This window comes from Planococcus citri, chromosome 5, assembly GCF_950023065.1.
Source record: "Planococcus citri chromosome 5, ihPlaCitr1.1, whole genome shotgun sequence".
Taxonomy (NCBI): Eukaryota; Metazoa; Arthropoda; class Insecta; order Hemiptera; family Pseudococcidae; genus Planococcus; species Planococcus citri.
Genome location: NC_088681.1, coordinates 34,614,799 through 34,633,143, shown reverse-complemented (window position 1 = coordinate 34,633,143; position 18,345 = coordinate 34,614,799). Strand labels below are relative to the sequence as shown.

Sequence of the window (18,345 nt, the reverse complement as noted above, 5' to 3'; positions counted from 1 at the left end):
GGTGATTGACGGATGCCGCCTTCTTAAGAATAAGAGATAAAGATACCATTATTTGTACGACAGTTAATTAATAATTATTACGATTTGATTCAAAATTTTCTGAAAATAATTCGCGACTAGATCTAATCTAATTAATTTCTGAGAAAATCGCCATTCGAGATTGAAGATTATGAGTTAACCATGAGCAGAACTCTTGCGGAAAAATTGGTTCTATTTACCTACCAGATGAATATAAGTTTTGCGGACAGAAAGCAAGACGAGTCACTTTTTAAGCAATTTTTAAAGCTGAGAAAGTTGAGTTTGGAGCTGTAGGTATTGAGTGTTTATAAAAGTACCTAATGAGGTTTTTTTTCGAGAAACTTGTGGGAAAATTCTGTAGAATTCGTAAATATAACCCAATTACATAATTTCATAATATTCATGAGAAATCGATTGAGTATAATCTAATCACTAGAATTTTCTGATTGCAATTTTTCAAAAAATTCTTCCATCAGATTTGAAAATAATTTTGACGTTTCATCCTATCGTGTCACAAGGGATAAAAAAATTTACAAATACTCATACCCTAACATGATTGATGTTATAATATGATATTGAGCTTTCATAATGTTCGTATGTTCACCGACTTTCTCCCCATATAGAGAAAAACTTCATTAACACGACATTATTACAGCATTATAAGAGATATTATTGCGAATTCAAACATTCAAAATTCTCGGCGAATTAGGATATTATTTCAATTTGGCCATTTGCCGGTCATAGTATGTCAGTCGCAGGTAATAAACCTAAGTTGTACTCGTAGATGGTCAGAGCAGGTGATGAATAAGGCACAGATTAATTGACAGTGACGCCTGTCAAATAATATGAAGACTTGAAGTAGAAATAGAAAAATTTGATTAGGGGTTTTATTTACGGTCACAAGGGCAGCGAGTAGTTTATAAAGGTCGAATTGTCAATTTCACGTTTAATTATTTCATTGAAGATACAATAGCTTGGTATGTGTAGTGGAGTACACGATGTTAGTAGCGAGTACGTGTGTGGTATTTTGTATATGTTTACGTATAGAATTGCTGCGTAATTAATGTTTATCAAAGTGATCAGATGATCATGATCGTGATTATAGTAGATAGGATCAATTTAATATTATTGTTATACGTTTGGTTTCTCATTTTATTAAGTTTTGCAACTTTTTTTTTCAATTTTTTCATTTCTAGGTATTTTTAGAAAACCGTTTTTTCAAAGTGTAACAAAAATTGATCATAAATGACCATTTTAAAGAAGAAGCATTTGAAAACTAAAATGGAAGAGTCAATTCATTCAGTCACAAATCTTACTCGTTTTTAAACCACAGCATACGAATACATAGAGTGATTTTTCATCACATGAAATTTTATTTACTATCGTACTGAAATTAAAATCACGTAAGCCCCAATTTTGGCATGAATTAGGAAAATGGTATTCTTGGGGGCCCCAATTTTTCAAAAACATGTCAGTGGTAAAATGTCGATGAATGCACGTTTTTTCTCTATTGTCAAGAGTAGTTCTCACAAAAATATTCGTAGGGTTGTAACTGTAGCCTGATCGCACATTTTGAAATTTTAGAACAATTTTTTTTTCAAAATTTAAACCGAAAAAATTACTTTTTTTTGCTTATGTTGAGAGTGGCCCAAAAACGTATCGAAAGCAGAAATGTGACTTAAAACGAGAATTTTTGTGATTGCAGCTACCCAATTACACATTTCGAGACTTTTGAAAGCATTTTTTGAAAAAAATTGAAAGCCCCCCGCCCTCCCCCCCCACCAAAAAAAAACCTTTTTCTCATTCATGTTGACTGCTGATCGAAAGAACCGGTAAAAATTTATCACCTGTCAAAATTTCAACTGCTAAAGTGCCTTTTTCGATTTTTGGTGAATTTTTAAAAATCAAAGTTAGACCAAAAATGAGAAAAAAATTAAAATTTTACCAAATTGACCGAGAAAACGGAAATTTGGGATATACTCTATTTTCGACTTGCCAAATCGATTGGAAACTGTTTCAACCCGTTCTAAGCAGTTCTAGAGCCTCCAGTAGATTTTTAAAACTTGAAATTCCCACAAAATTTCATCAAATGGAGTTTTAAAGGCGAAATTTATTCTGCAAACTAATTTCAATATGCTACGAAGTCGACAGCAGGAGAGTTTCAAGTCGTTTTGGAGCCTCCAGTGACTTTTTGAGAATTACTGGACATTCCAGTAGATTTTTAAAACTTGAAATTTCCTCAAAATTTCATCAAATGAAGATGGAAAGCCAAAATTCACGTCGCACAGTACGCTACGTGCTAAAGTTAATTATTCGGACCAATTTTCTGGCATTTTTTTAAACTGAAGTTTCCAAAAGGCACTGGAGGCTCTAGAACTGCTCAAAACGGGTTAAAACAGTTTCCAATCGACTTAGCAAGTCGGAAATAGGGTACGAGATCGCAAATTTCATTGTTCTATGGTCAATTTAGTAAATTTTGATTTTTTCCTTCATTTTTGGTCTAAATTTGATTTTCAAAAATTCACCAAATATCGAAAAAGGCACTTTATCATCAGCCCTTGAAATTTTCATAGGTAGGTGATAAATTTTTGCCTGCTCTTTCGATCTACATTTGTATGTAGTATGTACTTTCTGCTTAAAAATTTCTTGCAAGTCGTATGTTGTAACACAAAATCTGCGATTTCGGCTGTCCTGCCAATCAAAATGGAAGCCATTTTGTAAGTAGGGCCACTTTTTTTTTTTGAGAACAAGGGCTAGAAATGTTCCGTAGGACTCCCCCTCTGAGAAAGAAATTGTCCCGGAGTATGGGAGGTGAGGGGGGGTGCAGTATATTCTTATGCGGGCTCCGACTAATATTTTAGAGATTTTTAAGGAGTTTTTTTTTGAAAAATTTGAGCTCAAAATGTTTTAGTGCTTAGCATATGAGCAGGAAAAAAGATTACCTGAGCTGTAGCAGCTCATTGGCACATTTTATGATCGTAGGATTTTTCGGAAGAATCGACCCCCCCCCCCCTTCAAAAAACCTTTCATCTTACAGTTTTCCAGGATATTTGATCTTAAAACTTTCCTCAGATAGGAGATTTCATTTACATTTTTACTTTCTCGTAAATTTTAGAATTTTTCGTGAAATTTTGATTTATTTTGCAAATTTTTAATGATGTTAAGGTTCTTTAGGTAGGTATATCAATTTCATTCATTTTCAGTAAGTTTTTGAAAATTATGCCGATATTTCGTGCAGTTCATGCATAATTTGCAAAGTTTTTAGCAGTCCAATTCTAAATACGTTCAAACATTTTTCCAAGGTAAATTTTTGAATTTATGTAGTTTTTTCATTATTGCTTTCAGATGATATTGTGTCAAATTTTTAATCAAGTCTGATACCTAGTTGCGTTAATTTTGAAAATTTTCTCTTCATTTTTCGGTAATTTTATGGAAATTAATGGCAACTTGTGCTGTATTTTTTCAAGTTTCAGCACCAAGTATTTTATAATTTTTTTACATTTACCTACTACTGTATTCCGGAATATTTTTGATATTTTAAACCAACTTCCTGTTTGAATTGAATACATATTATTAAATGATATAAAATATACTATACAGTTCGTTATCTCAAACTGAATTGTTTCGTGTTAACGTATAATGATACTCGTATTTCCTATTGTGTAAATCTTCATTATCAAATTCTACACTGACTCAGAGTCAGATTACTCGAAATTTGGATTGCTTCCGGCTGCATCATAGTGAGATGACTCGTCACTTCGGAAAAGGGGGAAATTCTGATTATTCTTCCAAATTCAGCTATATCTGGTTTTGCTACAAAATTGCAATTCAGTCGAGAAAAAAGAAGTAAAAAACAATTACAAAGCAACCTTCTCGATTGAAGATACATAAATAATGGATCAGTTATTTTGTATATGCGCGCGAATGTGAACACAGTTACCGTGTATATAGATTAGTATATGGTAATTATGTTAACAATATAAAATAATGTCACGCCGATAATATATGTTACATGTCACACAAATCGAATGTAAAGAGGGAGATGGATGTCGCTTATGACCCGTATTTATTGTAGGTATAAAGATACATATAGTAGTATGCTGCTGATGCATAGGTATTAGGTACTCGTATACCTGTGCGGGTACTTGGAACGAGCTCGAGGAGTAATGCAGACAATTAGCTAGATAGATGTATGTTACAGATGAATGGTTACGTCGAAGAATAGGCTTCTCTTTGTCTATCAAGATTGAATGTCTAAACGCTCAACATGTCAGAATGTCACCTAGACCGCTCGTCGGCTTGATTCTCGGTAGCTGTATCGTACAATACGAGTTTAATGAGGAGTCGTCTTAAATCCTCGGCGTGTTCTTTGGCTTGGCTCTTGGTTTCTTTTGGTATCTGGTTAAGTAGCGAGGATCCGGTTTCATGGATACTCTGTCATTGTCTTGTTTTTGGTTGCGAGTGTAATACTGATGGGAATATCGAGGAGAATAATAATATACATTTATAACCTATCGAATTATGGATATTTATGTACTTATATTTGATACCGCGGTAGATTTTTTTACTGAAGAATATGAGAATAATTTTCACTTTGAAATAAAGAACTTGAGACGGTGCGCATGGAAGAAAATATTCCAATTTTTCTTACAGATTTATAAAAACATCATTATCGGTATCGGTTTCATTCATGTTTACCTCCGTTTTTATATCCCGCCTTTATAAAGTCTACCTAAAGATTTCACGTAGGTACCTACTTAGGTTGTTGATCGTCAATAATACCCATCGAAAAAAATCTCTTGAGCGGCGTAGATCATAAATTGAATTTACGTACACTCCTCGAAATTAAAATAGGTACCTAAATACTGTAGCTTAATGGGATACGAACCAACTTACAAACATAACACGATAAGCATAAAACGTTTTTTTTATATCATACAAACACACCCACATCTAGCTAAAAATTATCCTAAAAATTATTAGATTGCTTTTTTCAATTAACCGAACTCTGGGTGTGGAAAAACGTGGCCAAAAAAATTATCCGTCGTGGAAACTCGTACCACTTGCGGGAGTTTCCTAATCGAATAAAGAATCCCCGTTATTATTGAGGCGATAATGTCCGCAAATAAATACGTATATTATAAAAATAGTGTATTAATGAGGTTTTATAAGGGTCATGGCCGCGTAACGTAAGTATAATTAGTCAGTTCGTTTGTGAAAAGAGAGGAAAAAAACGGTTATTGTGTAGATTCATCAGTTCGATGTGGTTGTAATTTGTGCATTAATATACATTTATACGACTGGAAAGCACGCGCGGGCGCACTCCGCACACCAGACTCATATTGTCGAAACAATAAAGAAATTATGTACATTTGTTATAGTAATTTTTCATGTCTGTAAATAGCTCGATGGTGATTATGCGACATTTAAACGTAACGGTGCAATAAATACAACTACATACGACAATAAGAATATGCCTGGCTGCCATTGAATTAGATTTTTCAATTTACGTATTAGTGTGATTTTTATAAACCGAAGAAGCGATTATTGAACTCGAGGTTATAAAGTGGTTTGAATGATGGTTAAGGGGGGTTCCATTTTGATATGTCTGCGAATATTTTACTAGAAATTAGGTTTTTCAGAAGGTAATGTCTGTGAGTGGTGAGTACTTATTTGAAGAGATGAATGTGTGGGTAACCTTTGCTCTAGTCTTCATGATGCATTTTATCTAAATAGAGTAGGTGAATTTAATTGGTAATTTTTCAACCTACTTGACGGATAACGTTAACGTGACGTAATGTTATCTTTTTACAGGAGTGTGTTTATTTTTAGAATAACGTCAGCGACTGTGGGCTAATTCATAAGGTTCCAGGGTATTCGTATTTATTTTCGGTTCACCCCTATGTGATATTCTCTATAATTGTTTGTTTTGGTTTAGCGTATTTTTGCTGAGAATCACTTTAGCATTGGGGTGTATTTAACCTCTTGACTGGTATCCTATTTATTTTTCTAATTCTTCGTTCTTATAGTCATATGAATTGTGAATTACGACGAAAGCATAGCGAAATTGATTGAATATTGATTAATGATTTATTAATTGAATTACTTTTGGGCACTCGAGAAAACTGATACATTGAATTCCCACGAACCTGACATTATAATCACAAAATTATGAAAAATTGTTCCTTAGGTATTCAAGAACTTATATTTCGGAAACTGAAATTTTTTTGAATTCATTTCTAATTTTAAGATGGGAAAAGCTATTTTCTTCTTTTCCTTTTCGTAAAAAAAATCCCAAGTGATTAGGAGTCTATACTGGAACATTAGTATTTTAACGCGATTGTATGACAATGCATGACATAATAAAACGCGACAAATTCAGAAAATCGCGCTGGAGACTCCAAAAACGGTCCGAAACAGCGAAATTTGGCATGGGGGGGGTGATTATGAACTTGATACCTACAGCGATTTCAAACATTTCCACGCGAACAGAAAACTTTCGATTTTTTGGATTTTTTTATTGTGAAAAAACTGCCCAACTTCATATTCACGCCTTCTGGAGCAAATTCAAAGTTCTGAAGAAATTGAAGAATCGCGCTGGAGGCTCCAAAATGATTGGAAATGGTGAAATTTGGATTTTGGGAATTTATATCAGTTGTAGGACTTATTTTGATCATTTTTACTGATCGAGTACGTACTTTTTTTTTAAAAAAGTATAAATCACCAAAAACAGTCAATTTTGAATTTTCAAACGTTCGCCAAAAATCGAAAAATGAAGTTGGACAGCTGAAAATTTGGTTTTGGGGGTTTTAGACCATGCTCTTTCCAAAAATCGCGGTCCTGTTCTAATCGGAGGGTGACACCTCAATAAGTTCCCTTGTATTAAAAATGATAAATTTTTCAAAAATTTATGAATTTTTAGGCAAAAGGAAACTGATTACTAAAATGTTTATCTCAATGTGAAAATATCCTCTCAAAATTTCTGTGAAGTAACGTTAATCCCCCTCCTCCTTTATTTTCCAAAGAATGGGGCGAGTGACAAATATTTTTCAAGCCATGAATTAGAACGCCAAAAAAATGAGTTGAAAATTTCTTCATTTCGTTTGATTGTTCTACTTATCAAGTTTTTTTTTTTTTTTTTTTTTTTTTTTTAGAAATTTCAGATGGTCAACCAACTTGAAGCTTTGTAGGTTATATTTTCGAGTAGAGATGGCTGAAATGTTTTGAAATGATTCCCTTCTTACAAAAGAAAAGGGCATAGTAAGACAAAGTTGAATAATTTTGATATCTTTGGTTTTAGAGGCTCTTTGGTAGTGCTCATTTTTTTTTTAGAAAAATTAGCTTTTGCAGGAATTTTCTCCATCTGTGGTCAAAATTTGAACACTGGCTCGGATTTTTAAACTTTTTGTGAATGGTATCTATAGGTTCTTCAAAATGATCAAAATCTACTGGAAGCTCCAGAACTGCTCAAAACAGCTTGAAACAATTTTTAAGTCAATTTGGCGAGTCATTCATTGAGTATATACCAAATTTCAGCTTCGGAAGTTGATTTGATGAAATTCTGAATTTTGTTTCAATATTTCTGTCTTTGTTTCATGACACATTTTGAAGCGGTTGAGCCCAATTTTGAAAAAAAAAACCAACTGAAAGCTTCAAATTTTGCAAACACGCGTTTCTCCTGAAGGTCCTAGTACAGAAAATTGTAAGAAAAATCAATATTTATTGTGATACTGGGACACATTACGTTTATACTCGTATTTTGCCACATCAGAAAAAGTACATAAATTTTGCAGCAAGACACATTTTACGTATACCTACCAGCTACCTATATGTATTTTAGAACATTTATTGTTAGGAATAGACGACCGAATTTGCCTAAACCGTGATTCAAAAATTGCCTCGAAGCTGTCTCAAATTCTTTGTTATTTCTGAATATCAAGTTTCAAAAAATTGTGATGTGTGGTTTGAAATTTGTAATACAAAAATTTAGATTGTCAAGCAATCGCTTACTCGTAGTTGAATTTTGTACATTTTTTCAAGCATAAGTAACGCATTAGCATGTTATTGTCATGCCCAAGGTTGAATAAATTTCGGCGAAATAAGTATATCTACTTGAGTGTGCTGGTTGTACATACTTATTACTTATACAAAATACCAAAATGTTTCAATTATTCTATTAAGCTTTTCTAACGTATTTATTTGAAGAAAACTGGAAAATTCATTTTGGAAGTGCTATTTTGTTTTAAAAAATTTCTGATCATTGGGAATGAAATAGATAAATAGGTATAGTAAATCATCACTAACGTTCATGAATGATGGAATTTTTAAAAAATGACTAATTTAAGCTTGAAAATTATTTCAAATTTTGGCATACTCTCAAAAATAACTCGCCTCTAGGTTCTGCTAGTTGAGAACGTCGAAAAACTCAATGTACAAGGAAATTTTTTGTGAAAGGTTTGAATAAATTTAAATATGTACTTACATTTCTCGTGAGATAGACAAAAAATTTCGCTGCAAAAAAAGTATATGTGCAGAATAACGATCAACAAGTTGCTTTTTTTGCATCTCAGTTCATTAGTAATGTATTTATGTATTTATTGAGTTGCCCCGTCGCAAATTAGCAATGTATGTTTTGGTATCAAATTACATGCGTTTCATCAAAAATGGCGACAATTTTTTTAGTGGATATTTTCGAAAAATGTTTAATTATGTGACGAGATGAGCGGAAAGAGTCCCATATGCTTTTATAAAGAAATTTAAAGAATTCGATGCAGTATAATTTAAGGAAATTTCCCAGACATTATTCTAGTTCTCACAATTTTCAGCTATTCAAATGAAAACTGAAGCAACTTTATTTTTAAAACACATCAATTAAATCTCGACGAGTTAATCGATAATTAACAACTTTACTGTTTATTTTATGTTGATTCTTTGAATTCATCAGATTACGTAGCTGATGATCTGCGTGTTTTCCATCGTTTTTTTCGTGGAATTGAATTGAATTCCATCAGATTACTGACCTCTCCTAACTAAGAACTCAAATGATAATAAACATGAATTGTCAGCCTGACAATTAGGTAATACGATAATGTGTGCGATTCCTTCGATTTTTGAACATACGTTATGTAGTATTTGTTTTGAATTTTTGTTTTATAGTTATTATTTTTTTCATCAACTAATCTCCTTCCCCCCCTCCTCCCCGATAATTAGTTCTTCGACATAATCATCTCCTACGAGGTATACATTTTTGTAATTTTTTCGTCTATAGAAACTACATACATATTACCAAGTGGCAGACGTGACTCACAGAAATTTATTAAAATTTGTACGGAATAAAAATAAAATAGGAAATGTGATTCTTACATTTTTATGGCACAATTAGTAGAACAATTCGTCACCGTTGAAATTTCCGATCACGTCGTGGAATACATTAAAACTTGCCACAAACGCGAACCTTATCACCTCGTAATTATAATGAAAAATTCACTCTTAAAAAATTCACTCGAATACTCAACATCACCTCGCGCAAATACAACGTAAACGTTTCTTGGTAAAATTTAAGTAAAGTAGGTATCTCGCGAAATATTCGTATACGAGAACAAAAAATAAACACGAACGTTTCAAAATTGATGAAAACCCGAACGACAATACTGGCGTAATAGTTGAAAAACGTCGACGAAAAATTGTGAAAAAAATCGTATAAAATTTCACCGAACACTTGTGCCTAATTGGTCTATACGAAATGGTAAAGACTACCTAAAACACGTGCGTTTTCGAACTGACTGTTCAGGGTTCGCGGTGGCGGTGTTTGACTTTGACGGGGAACTCTCGAGTACTTGTTACTGCTTGTGAAATGAAAACATCTCGCGATCAGTGTTGCTTTTTATGAAACGCGACACCTAATGTACAGCTCTGTTCCAACACTTCCATCATTAGCATCAATATTATTATTATCATTCGCGCAGATATTTATTTACACATTATTTTTCGTTATTTTTAATGGGTTATTTAGAAAATATGGCTGGTTTTGAATATTGAGTATTCTAGGAAAGAGTGAGTCATGCTTTAAACTTTGATGCGCCACAACTCTTAAACCATTATTCTATGGTACCATTCTGTATAGAATTTCATCCTCTTTCCAATGGTACTAAATTTTTTGAAATCCTAAAAATTCTTCACGGAGAAATTCACGATTTTAGAGCTGAAAAAGGTTGTGAAAAGGCCACATGAGATTCATTTTGAATAAAATTGAGTCAAATTAATTTTTGGCGACACCGTGATGTTGAAAATTTTATGTCTCACACAATGATACCAAAATCATAAAAATTCAGCGCTCCAATTTTCCCCAAAATTACAATTTGAAAAATGTTGCTTGATTTAGGTCACTGTTTTGTAGTCTTTTTAGAGGTTGCAGTCGTGAGATCCCGACGCACTCGACGAAGTAGTCAGAAAATGCGATAAATACGAGGTTTACATAATGTTTGGGGAGAGGTGTGTACAGAGGGGTGGAAGAGAACTTTGATTTATGAACGAGACGGCGAGAAATTTGATTGATCAAGTTATACCTGCGAGTTGTTAAGACGACTATAAGGAAGTATAAACAGTGAAATTGCAATTAAAGATAAAATATCAACCCAATGTAATTTTATCAGCATTTTTACGAATTGAACATAAAATTATTTTTTTATTTTTTATCTTCTGGAAAAAAATTACGATTATAGAGTCACTATTATTTTACGTCATTGTATGTAGAATGACTAATAATTATACATGTACAGAAGTTTTATACGTTCGAATGAAATAGGTGCAGAAGAGATTGTAAACGATACCACGAGCCTCGAGGCGATCGAATAAATTTGGTCAATTTTTATCTATGTAGATAGCTTTATACATCACACAATGGCAAGTGAATCGAAGCTTGAGAATTTGAACAACGTAATTTGAAGGCAAATTCGTGATTTATTTATCAACTTACACACATTGTTTTGGTTTTTTGTAGTACGCGAGTTCGCGCGAATTTGATCGATTAATACTGCGCAATTCGAATCCAATCGATTTGTAAAATTTGTATACCGTGCTGGCTAATTTAAGTAGCTGGTGTATGATAAACGATGGCGCTTTTTAAATTGCACCAGTTTCATACCAACTAAGGTATATAATTGTTAGGCATTCACTTATACGATAATTATAAGTGCGAGAGAAGCCAGCGCCACCGGATTTTACGTAATTGATAAATTGAACGAGAACTCATCGTAAGATGTGTTGTAAGACTAAAAGATGTAATAAACGTAATGCGTTTCCATGTGTGGGTAATTGCTTTCGAATGAGTTTAACAGGTTGAAAGTACTGTTTATTTCGTTCTTTTTTTTTGTCGGCTCATGGAGTGTTTATAATTTGTTCTAAATTATTGACATAAAATAAATGTAACAAGGTGATAAAAAATATAACTAATGTATTTTAAGCTTTCGTATTCATCTGTACGGCTAATTGGTCTCAATTCTGAAAATTCTCTTTTTCGAGTTCATTTAATTTTTCTCTCTCTCTCTCTCGACTCAAAACTTGAATTTGAATATTGGACGTAATTGCAAGTTTCTACAGTACGATTCTTTCCCACCTTTTGATTAATTTTGAAGAAAAATCCATTTTTCAGATGGCTAAGTATTCGAAGCTAATATTTTTAAGTAGGGATAATTAATCAAGAAAAGCGCTATTTATTAGAATAGGGGGAAAGGAAGGGGGGTTCAATTCGTGGTTTTCATTCAAAAAATTCTGAAAAAATGAATTTGATTGGTTGAGTTTTTTGAGATATTTTGAAGAAATGCAATCAGTTTATCAAAAAATAAATCTTCACGTCTGAAGTATAGGTGCATATCTCAAGAATTTGCGGGCAAAAAGCTTGCGAATGTTGGATTGAAGAAAGTAAAAATTTCGCGGTATTGACGGTTTTGAAAAATTGCATTCAACAAGCCATTGAATTTGAGAAAATATTAATTTACCTATCTCGCCTCATGCGTAATAATTCTTCTCCTTTTAATTATGTACTTATTTCCTGAAAATTTTGCGTTGAAGTTATTGAAATTATTTGATTATAAGATATCGCGCACTTCGCACTGTATTAATTTAAAAGTAGGCTAAGTGCTCGAAAATCATCAAAAATAAGATGAGAAGATGAAATTTAAAAAATTCGCATTAAATTACTGTCATGAAAATTGTTTGAATAGCAAAGTTTATGGTGGATCGTTTTTCACATTTTTTCAACCAGCGATTTTTTGTGTGGGAGCACGGGTGTGCCCCCCCCCCCCCCGAAGAAAAGTTCAATAATATTGAAAAATTGCTATAAAAACTAAAAAAAATGAAAGAATTTTTAAAAAAATTGAAAATAAATAAAATTTGGTAACTTTTTCAACAAATTTTGAATTTTTTCAAGTCAAAATATATCCAAATACAAAATCTGTCAAAGTTGTCACATTGAAATTGATGAATTGTGGGATTTATGGAACATTATTACTTGAAAAGCAAAAAAAAGTGATCAAAATTTTTTATTTCAAAAAAGTTCAACATTTTTTTAAGCAATAAAAGAATAATTTAGAAGAGCTTGTCTCCCCATATTATATCAACAATAAAGAATTTTTGACTTTTTTCTTAAAACACAGTGGTGAGGGGGGAGTATGAAAATTAGGGTTGCGTCTCCCCCCTCCCCCTGGAAGGAAATACAAAAAAGTCTGGCCCTATGTACTATGTCGGTTTGTGATTTAATTGAATAATACTGATTTCTTATTAAACTTTTTTTACTTTCGTTTTTCGATTTTTAACCTCCTGAACGCTGGAATTAAAAAAAAATTGGTTACTTTTTTGTTATATGTATTTTTCACTGCTGAAAGTTACTAAAGTTCCTTTTTTTTTAGAAGAATTTGGCTGCAATGCCTGATGTAATGAGAAAGCTACATTTTTTCTGTAAATTTCATTATGTAAGTCTTTCCGCTCTGAAATTCGACGAGGACGAAATTCAATTGCATGTTTTCTTAACTTTTCATCTGCGAGAATCAATTTTATAAAAAAATTGAAAAAAAGTAGAAATTGTTGACAAAATAAATGTGCAGTTTGCATAATAGACCAAAGCATGCTGTTGAAAATTCCCACCCTCTTCTCTGCTGATTGTTTCCTTCAGCTCTCCTGCGTTTGCATAAAACCTAAGTTTAAATTATTTGTACCTCTTATTTTGAAATTTTAGGCATCTTCTCGTATTGAATTTTACCAACCACTGTAACTAAACATCAAAATACTACTACATACAAAGCGCCTTCTGTTTCGTTGTTATACACGGTTAGACAGTTAATTCGATAATTTCGGACATAATACCACACATCGCGAAATACGTAATAATCCAGCATCGAGTATCTTCCTGCAAAACGTGTCCTATAGTTGCGCCTGCAATCGCAAATTAGTATCAATTTACAATTCACGCATTTGACACCGCGTTGTTACACTTCCCACCTATAGCCGAACGATACACGTACATACAATAATCCAATTCGCAACTTGTGGTTTAGTCCTCCATAAAAGGTAACAAAATTTGAAATATACTTTGAAAAACAGTACGTTAATGTTGGCATGGCTCGTAAATACAGACTACAATAAGTACCTACTCTGCCTACCTAACTATGGCCGAAGCTGATGAGCAAAAAAGGAAATTATGTATACTGTTTATGTCGCTGCCACGGAACGGTATCGGATTTCAATTGAATTCGCCGAAGCTGTGAGATTTTTCACATTCTTGACGATATCGTCGCCGTATATGAGTTCGGAGGTATGCGAGACGAGATTAATGAGGGATGGAGGTGGGTTTGGAGACAATCGCCAAGATATTTTCGGTCGGTAAACGCGATTGGAAAAATACGACTATTGGGTATAAATCACGAAGGCGCCTTTTTTAATCATTTCGAGGATAAACACAAACAACCCAAGGAATAGAAGGAAATATTGTGATAGAATAAGTATTCGTGATACGTAGTACGTGCGAATACAACCGAGGAAACAAATCATTCGATAAAATGGTAAATAATAATAAAAACAAGAGCATAATTAGCGTCCACCGTCCACGTTCGATTCAACTTATACGCAACTTTTCCTCTTTAGGAATCAAGTGTGCATACATACGTAAATGCAGTGTAAACAAATAACGCGTAAGTCTGTGAAATTCTTCAGACTGTTTTGATATATGTAATTGTGGCTGTGGGGTACACGTTTTCGTCATTTTTGAGATGCGTAATTGACCTATAGAATCTCTCGTACTCGTATTTACACTGAGGGAGAAAGAAGAAAAATTGATGCAACATTTTACTTTATTTTAAAGGAAAAAACATTCAAGCTGGCAAGGTACATACCTCTTGCGTTGCCAGTCTTCGATTTGAACGGGACCGCGATTTTTCGAAAGAGCATGGTCTAGAGAACCTCCAAAACCAAATTTTCAGCTGCCCGACTTCATTTTTCGATTTTTGGCGAACGTTTGAAAATTCATAAATTATTACTGTTTTTGGTGTTTAATGTATTTTGTAATAAAAAATACATACTTCATACTTGATCTGTAAAAATGATCAAAAGAAGTCCTAAAACTGATATTAATTTTATAAATCCAAATTTTACCATTTCCAGCCATTCTGGAGCCTCCAGCGCGATTGTTCAATTTCTCCAGAATTTTGAATTCGCTCCAGAGGGTGTGAATATGAAGTTGGACAGCTAAAAATCGAGTTGTGTGTTATACTCGACTTGTTTAACGAGTTTATCAACATTTGAGCCGATTTTGGGGCTGACATCTCAAGAGTGATTCAGAATTCTAGAGAATTTGGAAAATCACGCTGGAGGCTCCAGAATGGCGGGAAATGGTGAAATTTGGATTTGGGAAATTAACCATTTTTACTGATCAAGTACGTACTTTCAAACGTTCGCCAAAAATCTAAAAATAAAGTTGTGTAGCTGAAAATTTGGTTTTGGGGGTTCTAGACCACGCTCTTTCCAAAAATCGCAGTCGCGTTCAAATCGGAGAATTTGGCTCAAAAAATTACAGTTCAAAAAAATTTGCAATCATTTTGATTTTCGAAATTTTTATGAAATAATTTTTCGAGAAACTTATGGTTGCTTTTCTTAATGCAGCGAAAGCTGTGACCTGCAATAAATATTTGAATTTGAATTTGAATTTGATCTAATTTTTATGACAATTTTAATTTACATCCAAAGAATCATTTTTATTAATGGATTCGTGATTTTTTTTCAGGAGGAACCAACTTATTGCGAAGACAGTGAAAATGTGTTTTGAAAATCGACAAAATAGAGGTAAAATGCACTAGTACATACTTTAAATTTTTTTCTATTTTGTTTGTGTCCTTGAAAGTCTTGGATGGCTGACAACTGTTAATTTTTTTTCAAATGTTGCTGCTGCAAAATTAAACGCGAGGTGGAGTTAGTAGCCTAGGTGCCCCTTTGAATTGTAAATTTATTAAAAAAATTGATTTAAAATGAAATTTTTCAAACCTAACGACAAAAAAAATGTAAGAAAAACTTTTTATTGAAATGGGCACGAGCCAAGATGGGGCCACGAAATGGACTAGGGCAGTAAATGGCTATTTGTCTCTGTCTCTTCCTAATGTGAAAGTAGTGAACGTTGTAACTTAATTTTTGCATAAAAAGTTTTTGACTTCGTTGAAAGTCGGTAACAAACAACCCTGTAATGTTCGAAAACGTTGTATAATATAAGATAAGAATATTTGAATCCTCGCCCTTTGTACTCCTATTCTTTCATTTTCAATTTTTTCAAGTTTTGTATTCGTTTTGTTTGAAAAAGGACCATGTGGAAGTACTCCATGGATACTTTTTCGGCGCAAAACAAAATTACCTACTTGTTTTTGTCGCAGACAGTCACATTCTTACAAATATGGAATCAGAACTCCGAGAATCGTGCTGTCACAATATAAATGTAATTCGATGAGACAAGACTCGGGGCTGGCGCCATATTAAGGATAAAATAAAGACAACCGATTTGAGTATCTCTAAACGTGACATGATAGGTTAGGTACTCGTACATTGTTGATAGAAAAAAAAACAATGCTAATGCATTAATAACAAAATTGATGAATATGGTCTCCCATTTCTAAACAATTGTATTGTTTCAACATTTTATAGAAAAATTTTCAATTTTTTCCAAACTGTATGTCTTTCCTTTCCCTTCAATTTTCAAGACATGCAACTTCTTTATCAGAATTTTTTTGTGCTGGTACTTTGTCAAGTTCAAATTTTCAGTTAAAAATCCTTCACATCCTGGACAAGTGGACACCTTCTGTAATTTATTGCACAACGGGGGTTTTGGGTGGTGATTATGGAATTTTCAAGAATAAAAAATAATCTGGCAAAAAACTTCGAGATAAAATTTTAAATAATTATTTTCAAAATGGTGAAATGGTGAATTAAATGTGGGGAGGAATATCTATATAATTTTGACCCTGTTTTCCTTCATCTGATAAATAGCTTTGTTCCTATGTTATAAAAGGAGGAATGGTGCAATTTTCGGAGAAAATTCCCATTTACCTGTAGGTACTGATGTATCATGATTTATGAGCTATTACCTAAGTGTAAGTTCTTAGATGTGTCATTGACTTCATAACACATCATCGTTTATTTTCACTGTTCGAAAAATAGCTTATGTTCCTTATATGCCAATAACTGCATGCTTCTAAGAAAACTTGCGTTGTCTTTCTCGCATCACGATGTGCATTGAAATTCGATAAGGATTTTAGGTACCTATCTTCTTAACGAGAAATTTCACGTGTCGAAACATTCATACAATTCATTACGATCGTGATAAAACGTCTCGAGGTTTTATCAATTAGTCGAAACCGAACACTCTTGGAATACTCAAATAGGCATAGAAATTTCGATTTCTCTTGCCTCCTTTCCCCACAAATTCACAGTACCCTATGTACATGATTTGTGTATGGTGAAAAAGGGTTAGAGAAAAGATCCGGGAAGGTGATAATTTGACAAATCCATCAACGATAAAAGCATAGTCTGGGCGAAATATTGTTAAGTAATAAGTCGTATACCTGGATGAGGTGTTTAGGTATACCCCATGGCCGACTATTTTATGAACGTTTATTGGCTGAATCTCGAAGCCTTGCAGGCTGCAGCTCCGGCGGCATAGACCGCAATAATGAAAAAGATTAATGACCATCTTTTATCGCGCACGTTTTTTAGTCGTAAATGGTGAAGTTGGTTTGAACAAGTGGCGCCAAACGGCTCTATGCATGCTTCCAGTATTAGTAAATATCGAAGTTTTGTAAATAGGTAAATAGATATCGATGCTGGAATCGTGTTAAAAGTATGAAAATCGAATATACGTGTCGTAAGATTGGTGTGTGATTTTTTTTCTCTTTTGCCATTTTTTTAAAAGTCGCGACTCAGATTGCGAAGTTTTTCAATTAGTTGACTTACTTTTAATCGATCTCGAAGCCAGGTTACGTGTGGTTTTGGATCACCGATGATTTCACATTCGATAATGACATGATCTCCTTCGTGAGCTTTACAAGAACGAGGTTTAACGAGGAATTTAGGTTCTTTGGAGTATCTGTCGCGGTTTCGAAAAAATAAGTGATGATAAGATAAATTTGTATGATAGAAACGTGGTTTGCTGTAATGCAACTTACAATTCGTCAGGTGTTTGAGAATTCGAATCAGATGGTTCGCTGTGTTTCGAAAACACTTCTATTCTGGTGTTTGTCTCAGCACTTCCTATAGCATTCGTTGCGGTACAGGTGTAAATACCCGAATCTTGAGGTTTAACGTTAGCTATCGTTAATTCGGTTCTGCCATCGTGATCCAATGTTACGATTATCCGACGACTGGGTCTTAAACGGATACCATTCTTTTGCCTGCAAGAACAATGTGTGAAAATTAGACGAATACGTAGAATTAATACGAGGTTATCGAGATTTGTAATCGATATGCGTCTTGTACCAAGTAATTCCCACTGATGGATAAGCTTGTACTAAAGCTTTGATGCGTAGCTGTGTATCTTCAACTGTGGAATATACCATATCCAATTTCTCAATGAATTTCGGCTCAATATAGGTTCGTATTCCCTTGTCGACCAGTAAGTCGCATTTACAGGAAACAGATCCGCTATCGTTGGAGGCTGTAATCATGTAGGTTCCACTGTGTTCGGGCATTGATCTACAAATTTCCAAAGATTGGAAACCATCGGCTTCTTCGTAAATTGAGTAGTGTTCTGAATGTTCAAAAATTAAAACGAGATGAAGTAATTTTTTTCTTGATCGAACA

General features: G+C 33.5%; 2 protein-coding genes across 5 annotated transcripts in view; one reads left to right on the top strand and one right to left on the bottom strand.

Annotated features, from left to right (window-relative positions):
- The window catches only part of LOC135848824 (titin-like), a 69,896-nt gene that overhangs the window by 20,709 nt on the left and 30,842 nt on the right, over positions 1-18,345 (bottom strand). For all 4 annotated transcript variants that reach the window (XM_065368878.1, XM_065368881.1, XM_065368879.1 and 1 more), the window contains exons 24-26: positions 18,022-18,292; positions 17,712-17,936; positions 17,500-17,632 (exon numbers count right to left, since the gene is read on the bottom strand). In XM_065368878.1, the coding sequence (XP_065224950.1) occupies positions 17,500-17,632; positions 17,712-17,936; positions 18,022-18,292 (629 nt within the window). The remainder of the gene's footprint in view (positions 1-17,499; positions 17,633-17,711; positions 17,937-18,021; positions 18,293-18,345) is intronic.
- The window catches only part of sls (sallimus), a 259,979-nt gene continuing 256,932 nt past the window's right edge, over positions 15,299-18,345 (top strand). Inside the window, exon 1 of the mRNA XM_065368854.1 lies at positions 15,299-15,348. The gene's annotated coding sequence lies outside the window, so the exon portion shown is untranslated. The remainder of the gene's footprint in view (positions 15,349-18,345) is intronic.